The sequence below is a fragment of the Crassostrea angulata genome, chromosome 2 (assembly GCF_025612915.1).
Source record: "Crassostrea angulata isolate pt1a10 chromosome 2, ASM2561291v2, whole genome shotgun sequence".
NCBI classification, from domain to species: Eukaryota; Metazoa; Mollusca; class Bivalvia; order Ostreida; family Ostreidae; genus Magallana; species Magallana angulata.
The window spans coordinates 80,027,818-80,038,343 of NC_069112.1; the positions used below are offsets into that span (position 1 = coordinate 80,027,818).

Genomic DNA, 10,526 nt, shown 5'->3' on the forward strand with positions numbered 1-10,526 from the left:
ATTGTATATAGGATACTACATTGTATATAGGATACTACATTGTATATAGGATACTCTATTTCTCTAGATAGGTAGTTTTTATCAATTCAGGGTTGATAAATGGATTATGTATAATGTGCACATAAAAGAAACCCCAGCTTGCTGTCACATTGATAGCTTTTTACTTGTCATAGAATTGGTTAAGTTAATTCTCATTTTACATGTTCTCTGTTTTACATATTTAGGTCGTTTGAATTTTCATATAAAACCCAGGTGTAATTTAGTGCTCGGACATAGTTGTCACTTAAAATTTGGATTAATGTGTGATTTTTTTTTTGTTTGACTTTGCAAATAAGAAATCTTGTATATACGTTAACACCATATTCAAAGGGGAATAACTCGAATTTGAATTCTTCAATTAGAAACGAATAAAGAGTTATTCCCCTTTTCACAATTTTTTTTTTAGATAAAGTTTCGCCTAAGAACCGTAAATTATGTTTTTGACCCCTGCCATGTTTTCTATGAAAGTTAGTTGAATATCAGGAGAGTTTATTGAGAAACAGTTAATATTTGATTTTATAAATGTCTTAATCGATGTGGTTGGAGATTAAAGGGTGAGAAGGGTGATCCATATTCGACCATAAGTTTATAACCTAATGTTATTTTTATGATTTATTTTGTGAAAATATACCTATGTGTATATTAATGGTGGATTTTTTGCACATAGTAAACTGGGCTATATTGATCAAGGTATTTTGGACACGTAGTGTAGATGTGCATAATACTGTAAAAATTCCGGTTCCTAAATTTTCTGGGAATTTCGTCCGTTTAGAATTTAGAATGATGTGGTTCACATAGGAATAGATGTACATATTTTCAGGAAGTCTTTATCTGATGAAGTTATTCTCTTTATCAAATTAATGTGTATTTTATGTGTACCTTGCCATTTTATTATCCCCGAGTACCCAAACTCCGTCACCATAAGCAGAAAACCTCCCGCGTTTCTCTGTAAATTATTTTTTGTGGTTTTTATCATTTGCAATCACTAAATATAATCTGAAACAATATAATTTTTAAAATTATTAACAAAAATATTTTTATTTTTATACAAATAAGCCCTCTGAATACGACGTTTATCACGCGTGCTTATTGTATCTTATGAACCTAACTCCGTCACCCACATGCTCTATGATACGGCAGGGAATGAAGACACATTAACAATTTAGTTAAAACTCCATTTGTATCTAGGCCAAGTTATAATTAGTAAAAATGGTGCATACAATTTAAATTGTATTTAATTTCATCGAAATGAAATGATCGCCAGAATAAAAAATGGGTCCATGTAACAACAATCACAATGGCCTTTTCAGAATGTATGGATGCCGTTTGATTTATGTCCTTACATATTTCAAATATCTTAAATCATTAATTAATATATTACTTATTATATGATTTATTTATTACATTTTTAGAAATGTAGCATATTCTAAATAGCGATATACCGGATATATCTATACCCTATATAAGGCAAAAGTATCGGCATTGGCGATTTGACGTCATCATCAAGAGTAGTGCATGAAGGCTATTGCGGACTGAAAAAAATGTATTAATTACCTTAATCAAAAATGTATTACATGTGAAATGTTTCATCTTGACCTCTCAAAAAATGGCTGACCACCGTAAATGATCGAATGGGCCCGCATGACAGAAATATTGATATTTTAGTGCACTCGTGAAAAAGTTTTAGCTGATTTCACACAATTAATGGTGCATAAAATGAACAAGGTTTAATTCTGTTATTTTTTGACACATTTTTAAATTTAACCGTTACAAATTGTTGACATTTGATTAAAGATTTTTGACATGTAAAAAATGACGTCATAATCGTACTTGATTTCAAACGGCGAGGAGTTTTCCGAAAGTGAAGTTAGGGTAGTGACGGAGTTAGGGGGCTATGCGATATATGTAGCACTGTCAAACTATGGGGGGAGTGGGGTATGTGAGCCTGTTCGCTTTCTCGTTCATTTTGTTTATACATGTGATTTACTGTAAAATATGTTTTTACTGGTATTATATCTACGGGTGAAATACATACTACGTATAACTATATAAAAATGATGTAGATAAAACTCAATAAACAGTGTATGGACAGTCTTCGTTTTGTCTTTTTACACTCAGTACAGCTATATTTGGTAAAAAGTTAGAACATGATTTAATGAGGCGCACTTCATCTTTTAAAGTGAACCATTGTTTTGGGATCAACGCATTTGGACAATATTGTAATTCTATGTGCAAGAAAAAAATAAACATGAGTTTTCTATCCAAGTATTATAAGATCTTTGAAGAATTTGGTAAATGGCTTCTAGCTTTAATTCTGGTGAATGTTAAAGAAATATTCTTACATTCCACATATCTTTAGCATGTAAAATGTTGTGGAAAGCTACCGCAGATACGCCATCATAACACGGAAAGGATATTCAAATGTTATAAAAGAGATGAGTTAAATTATGACGTCACAAACGCTAACGCTTTTAAATTGTGACGTCACAAGCGAAAATCAAACTCCACGCTTGATGCTGCTACATTGGCTCTTTTATAGCGAGCACAGCTCCCCGGCACACAGCGTCGACAAGCGAAAATATCCCTAAGAACTAGTACGCGCAGGAAAAAGAACGAACTTTACCTACTGATTCATGAAGATTTTTTTTGTCTACATCTCATAATGATCTTTGTTTTTCACTTGGTGCTATGCCAACAAATGGCTAACATTAAACTTGTAATTAACGATGCCTTCAAGTTTGAAGACACGTTTTGAGTAGCGCATAATCTTTGGTGGGACCCAGGAGAATTTTTTACATGCTTCCATTGTTCGTATTGAGTCGAGATACGTAATAAAATGATAGATTAAAAAGTGTGACGTCTTATAGATCTCGGGCTAGATTTCCTGTGATTTTAGAAGTGGATCAAACACAGTAACGCGTGTTCTAAGGCTATTTCAGTATAAAATGCGATACCTGCCACATATGATGTGTGTTTATGTTGATTTTGTAAAAATTATTTTTAGTTTAAAGAGAGATTATTTAAGGACAAAATTAATTATTCTTTGAGTATTATTAGTTGATAATTTTGGTCGGGGCGTGGCCAAATCCAATAAAGCCCGATGGGCTTTATGATAGATATGACAGCGCTCCGACAGAAATTATCACCTCATAATATTCAAAGAATGATTCCTTATTCATAATATTTATATTATTTCAAATTTGCACACTTTAAAACAACAATAATTAAAGCTACTATTTTCATTTTTCATAGCACACGCAAAGTATTACTCTGCGACGCAGCCAATATATATATATATATATATATATATATATATATATATATATATATATATATATATATATATATATTACACTTGCAAATGTTTTCTCTTATATAACACGGTTTGCGCAATCCGCTGTTATTTCTGCATAACATCATTATGGGTCAAGACGTCAAAGTAGCGCATGAATAAATAATATGGTAGATTTGAGCACGTACCAACCCGTATTTATATCCTGATAGACATCCAAAAATGATACCTTATTCCTTAAAAACACAACTAAGAGCCATACGTTATGGTCGTTACTGTCATATAACAATGAGGTAAAAAAGGAAAATAAAGCTGTATTTACATTTTTGACCAAATTAAACAAAAATCACATTTTACAGACTGATCAATTTTCTCCAAAAGTAAAGGACGGTTTTAGAGGGATTAACCAAGTCTATGTATCTTGTAAGAATTATTTTAAACTTAGAGATATCATATATTTCTCTCTCTCAGAAAAAGGTTAGTTGATAACTGTCAAAATAATGACAATGATGCAAGGTTGGATGTATCATTTTACCATTGTGGAACGCAGTGCATATAGTATAACATAACTTTTGGATCAACCGTTGTAAGTGATATTCTTGTTGCGCTCGCCACAGCGGTAGCACCGTTAGTTTGGATTTTTCCTTTATATATTACATTCATTTTAAGGTACTTATCATATTTCCTCCGAAAATGCATAAAGTTTAATTTGATGTAAATGTAAGCATTAAACAATTATTATTGGAAATATACTGTCTGCACCAATATGTGCAAACAATTCTTTTCTATACGAATGCGCTTAACTCAATCGTATGCGCTGCAGTTATCAGACTATGTCTTTCAAAAAGTGAAGATCCAATGCTTAAATAATATTTTTTGCATACGATTGAGTTACATATATATACTTTTTGTATACATAATATATTACAATGCCGTACATTTAACATTTATAACAAATATATTGTACATTTAGTGAAATAGAAATAAAGTAAAATAGAATAAAATACTTGTTTCAAATGCTGCAATACTGTGCATATCTAAAATTAAAATTAAGCTGGATAATAAAGTTATGTAAATACATTTAAATAATGTAGAGGGACGCCGATAGCCGTAAACAACAAAATACAGATCATGGAATTTGATAGGCCTGTTGTTCCTCATGATTCATTTGTCTGAAATTTATTGAAAGATAATAATTATTTAAAAACAAAAATAGTTAGAAATATATATTTGGGTTTTATTTTATGTTTCATTATGAAGTTTTAGCGGCCTCCTCCAAAAGAACAATAAACATTTTTAACATACGTATAATCAAAATTGGTCGCCATCGTTGAATTAAAATTATGATTTCAACGTTAAACCGAATTTTCAAAATTTAACATAAAATAAATGATAGATATCTCTAGAAAACAAAATTGATTCAAAGATTATTCAACGTTGTTTATCAACGAGAACATTGTTAATCATCGGTTAAATGAAGCCAAACCAAAAAAAATTATGATTTTTTTTTCAGTTAAAAAAGGAGGATTTTTCATTTCATAAGATTGATGTGGCAGCTATTACATTCATAGCGTTCGATGTACTTTTGTAATGACAAGTTCAAAATATGATTCCCATTAATTCATATAAAAAGCGTGCTCTCCACACAAAATATTATACCGGAAATTGAATTGATAATTTACAAAGTAATTAAATTTTAATAACCCCAGGAGAGATAGACACGGAATATGCGACAGGTGAGAAACCAATGAGCCGAAACAGAAAAAAACCTAATGAAGCGGAACCAGGTATTGTAGCTTCGTGTGATGGCAGAGCTTTACTCCATCTGACTCAAGAACGTAGTTTCATTTTCCTGTAAATGAAAGACGTTTTGATTTTCATTAAGAAGTTTTAAAAGATAAGCGACATTCAAATCAAGTTTCTTAATAGTGTGTTATGTTTACGCAGCCCTGTGTGGATATTCCTGGAGTATACTTAATAGAAACGAACTAACGGGGTCCGTCGGTATTGAAGTTGCTACCGATAAAACTGACAATGACAACAACGACTTGAACTTATCTATGATGTTGCTTATTCTTCTAAAAGACTTACTCCGAATGATCCTCTGATTGCAATCTTAAAATCTGAATTTTTTTTCGAGGAGAATGAACTTTGCGTTGGAGTGTTACAATGAGAAACTTTCTCTTTTTGTGAATTAAAATCAAATAGTGAATACAAAGGAAGTGTTTAAATCCATCAATAGAAATGGGAAATCCTATGCGGGAACTAATGCTTATGATAGTTCTGTTGCTTTCAATTCTTCAAAAAGTGATCACACAAGTAACATTAATAGATCCCCCAGGAAGATCTACATTATGGCGCCAAGGATTCAACTCTGCAGTAAATCACCATGACGACCAATTATTTTGTGGGGGATACAGGGTAGGTACTTTAATTTTTTACGTTTTCTTGTTCGTCTGGAATTTCAATTAAAGTATTTTTATATCCACGTGCAAGCAGAAATATTAATGGAACTAGATAAAGCTTATTACATTGTAGTTTTATTTTAGCTAAAATGTGTTATCATCATGTCCAAAGCTAATGAATTTATTTAATTTGAAATAACTCGATATTTGAGATCTAGACATTTTTGAAATGTATTTCATATCAAGAAAATTATTCTGAGATAAAGATCTATATTTTTTTTCTCTTCGATCGATCACTGATTATTCAAACACAATATCTTATTATTTACTACACTTTACCAACGAAAGATATATCACTGATATGTAAAAGCAACAAATTTTAGAGAGAGAGAGAGAGAGAGAGAGAGAGAGAGAGAGAGAGAGAGAGAGAGAGAGAGAGAGAATAAGTGTCGGAGTAAAATTCAGAAACGAAAACGAGAAAGAGAAACAAAGAAAATAAAATGAGGTTTTATAACCTAGATTACCTACAGTATAACATTTGTATGGAATGTATTAATAAGGTACGTAATTATCATATCAATGTAATGAACTTACAATTTAGCACTTTTTATTTATATATATTTTGACACTTTCTTTATATTTTTACCCTTTTTATTGGCTGTGTTTTTCGTATCTATTCGTATCTATTCATTGTATTCTTAATAAATTTTACGTTATCGTTTAAAGAAAAAATAATGTTGAGAAACATTCAATTGTCATTCAAATACCTGTTTTAATGCACTCTGTTGAGTGATTATCATAATTTCTACATTCCTAGTATAGAAGAATGAAGAAAGACTTCAATTTTAAGAAACGTATACGCCTTCCACCAAGTTTATATTCTGAGATGTTAATCACTTTCGATGATTTGTAATTTTAATTGCATGACCTGTAATGCTAATCAGTCTGTGAAGCTTTGAATCCAGACTTAATCGAGGTTCACTTTGTTCCTGTGTTTATCCATGTTCTACATATGTTTTTGTTACAAGTGTTCATGAACCTGTCAAACATGGTTACATCACAAGGACATGTCCCTTGTTCAACATATGTTTTGTTTGTTACAAGTGTTTATTCTAGAGCGAATACATGTCGTTCATTCTACGCTTCAATATCAAATGATTATGATTTAACAGACAAGGTCTTTGAAAGACATAAATATTGAAACCAGGATAACCCATGAAAGCTCTACAAGTGTTTATTCTGGAGCTAATACATGCAGGGAAGCTCCCACCTCACGGGAAGAAAGCTCTACAAGTGTTTATTCTGGAGCTGATACATGCAGGGAAGCTCCCACCTCACGGGAAGAAAGCTCTACAAGTGTTTATTCTGGAGCTAATACATCCAGGCAGAGAAGCTCCCACCTCACGGGAAGAAAGCTCTACAAGTGTTCATTCTAAAGCGAATACATGCAAGAAAGCTCCGACCTCACGGGGTGAACGCAAATCAAACCCGCTTTTATGCATATCCTAGTTTTGTATTCATTGTTTATACAAGAACTTTGAATGAAATCTTTGACTGAAAACTGCCAAGTTGGTGTTATATCACAAGGACTGTGCATGTATGAACAAGGCAATGGAGAGATAGATTTATTTGGTATCATGAAATCATACATATAAATAGACATACACAAGGACACTATGAACATTGCCATGGAGAGATATATTTATTTGGTGTCATGAAATCATACATATAAATATACATACACATGGGCTGTATAAACACTGACATAGATAGATAGATTTTTTTGGTGTCATGAAATCATACATACGAATATACATACACAAGGATTGTATGAACACTGCCATAGAAAGATAGATTTATTTGGTATCATGAAATCATACATATAAATATACATGCAATTATTTGGGATCATTAACTTAATTATATCTAATGTGAAGTTTTTTTTTTAGAATTTTGTGAGAAATGGCGGTAAATGTGGTGTCTGCGGAGATCCGTACCAAGGCCCGCTTGAAAACGAGGCTGGAGGTAAATACGCTATCGGCATCATCTCAAAACATTATGACGGCACTGCTAAATATATAAACGTCACTATTGAACAAACAGTGTTCAAGAAAGGATATTATGAATTCCGTATTTGTCCTAACAATGATGTGAATAACCGAGTGAAACAGGAATGCTTGGACCAATATTTACTCCAGATCTATTCTATGGAATACTTTCCCTTTGACGATGGAAAACCTACCGACAGTTTCTCATTAATTCCCGGGAATACCCAGTATTTTCCGGAAGGTCGAGGAATACACAACCTGAGACTTGGGATTCCAGATAAATTGACCTGTACTCAGTGTGTGTTGCAATGGAAATACATAACAGGTAAGGGTCAAGGTCAAGGTCAAAACAGTAAAGGTAAGTAATAATACGACACAGGTGAGAGTCAATGTCAATGGAAAAACAGTAAAGGTCAGTAATAATACGACACAGGTGAGTGTCGAGGTCAATGGAAAAACAGTAAAGGTCAGTAATAATACGACACAGGTGAGAGTCAGGGTCAATGGAAAAACAGTAAAGGTTAGTCATACTACGACAGAGGTGAGAGTCAGGGTCACAAGTAAGAGTCGAGGTAATTGAAAACAAATAACAAATAAGAGTCAAGGACATTGGAAATACTTCACATATGAGAGTACATTTCAGGTAAGAGTCAAGGTCAATATAAATACGTCACAGCTAAGAGTGAACGTCAGTGGGAAAATATACCAGGTTAGAGTCAGGGTCTTTGGAAATACATCACAAGTAAGAGTCAAGGTCAGTAGAAATACATCAAAATTAAAGGTCATTGTCAGTGGAAATACATCACAGGTAGGGGTAAAGGTCAGTGAAAATATATCACATGTTACAGTCAAGGTCAGTGGAAATACATCTCAAGTTAGAGCCAATGTCTTTGGAAATACATCATAGGTAAGAGTCACGGTCAGTGGAAATTCATCACATGTAACAGTCAAGGACGATGGAAATAGGTAAGAGTCAAAGTCTGTGGAAATCTAACACAGGTAAGTGTCTATTTCAATGCAAAATATTCAAGTAAGGTTATTGGAATACATCACAGGTTAGTGTCAAGGTCAGTGAAATTACATCATAGGTAAGAGTCAAGGCCATGTTTGAACAAAAGAGTTACATCAACTCTTTTTTTTTTTTTGTTTATGTTTGGGAGGATAACAGATAAAATTGACACCCTGAGGCACTATTTGGTTTTTTTATTATACTAAATGTTTTAATCTACGGAGAACCGCACGCGCATGATTTACGCGCATATAACGATTTGTTGTGTTATCCGTTGTCAAGTGTGTTGCTAACGCTGAGGGTAATAGAACAGATTATCAACCGCGTCTTAACCAATTAGATTTCAGTATTTAGCATGAAAGTATAATAATCTTAACTGATAAAGGGGTTAACTGCAAAAAGATTGAATAAAAAATTATCAAATTACGATGTACTTTAGTTTTGTTTACTCGGAGTAAATGACAGGTTATAATCTATATCTTTTTGACTTCTAAAGATAATGAAGGAAATTAACTTTTATAAAAAATAAAGCCATTATTTTATGCATTTGAGATATATTTCAAATAATCAATCTTACAGGTGTTCTGAAGTACCTTAATACACATGAATAAGTGTGTGGGATTCTGTACAAATAGTAGGCTAACTTTTAAAATCTCATTATTTAAACAATGATACATGCTCTTATATACTTCAAATTTTATTTAATTTTTTTATGAAAAGTGGGAAAATTTACGGCTGTTACAAGTAAGACAATGTGAAGTTTAAAACTCACTTTTATCAAGACATCACGTAAACATCAAATAGGCTATGTTTAGTAATGTCAGACAGACGTTTTATGTTACATGAATTAAGGAGTCAACTTCGTTCAGAGGTGTTTGAGATGAGTGTATTACAACACCGTTAGTTTTACAAGTCTTTCTGAAACCTGTATGATTCTAAATTATATATGTAATGAACCAAATTTTATTTTTAAAATTTCTTTGTGCAATTAATGTAAATTAAGCTAATAGTAAGGCCGATGACGGTAGGATATTCCGGAATGCTCCTGCATGATGACGGCATGCATTATGCGACCATAGAAAGACCTTAATGTGAATGATGCCTACAGTTATCTGGGTGGGTTTTTTTTAACATTTATGGTTCATAATAGTCATTTTATTCAAATTTGAGATTTTTACAGTTTTGCCAAGTCACCGTTCTGGTAAAAAGAGAAAGAAATGTGAAATTAATTAAAATCAATAAAATTGAATCATTGATTATTCTGACCGCAGAATAGATCGATCACCGATCAATTATTGATTTAGGGAGTTACTCTATTACTATGATGAATGAGAGCAGGACCCGACATCACGAGGCATGCAATCTCTCTCTCTCTCTCTCTCTCTCTCTCTCTCTCTCTCATTTTTCCTCACATTTATATTTACTCTATCTTTCACACTTTATGAACTCATATTTTCCTTTAATCCTATTTGTACTCTCTCTCTCTCTCTCTCTCTCTCTCTCTCTCTCTCTCTCTCTCTCTCTCTCTCTCTCTCTCTCTTTCTTCTTCTTCTTCCTCTAACTGCCAATCATCAGTTAATATGGCATAGGTCTTAAACAATCTCTTTCAATCTGATGTTTTTTTTCTTCTCTGTTTTTTTTTGTTTGTTTTCTATTTGTTTTCTTTTGATTTCTTGTTTGGTTTTTGTTTGTTTTGGTTTTTTATCATCCCCTCTATGAATACGTCGGTTCCT

The 10,526-nt window shown here is 32.5% G+C and overlaps 1 protein-coding gene across 1 annotated transcript; it reads left to right on the forward strand.

Moving 5' to 3' along the window:
- Window positions 1-5,575: 5,575 nt before the first annotated feature.
- Window positions 5,576-8,150, forward strand: LOC128170884 (uncharacterized). The gene is made up of 2 exons (XM_052836641.1): window positions 5,576-5,752; window positions 7,686-8,150. The coding sequence occupies exons 1-2, from the start codon at window positions 5,576-5,578 to the stop codon at window positions 8,148-8,150; spliced, it is 642 nt and encodes a 213-aa protein (XP_052692601.1).
- The last annotated feature ends 2,376 nt before the right edge of the window (window positions 8,151-10,526 follow it).

Coding starts and splice junctions, on each gene's coding strand:
- LOC128170884 (XM_052836641.1), top strand. CDS start 5,576: ATGGGAAATCCTATGCGGGAACTAATGCTTATGATAGTTCTGTTGCTT. Junction 5,753..7,685: donor TATTTTGTGGGGGATACAGG/GTAGGTACTTTA, acceptor TTTTTTTTTTAG/AATTTTGTGAGAAATGGCGG.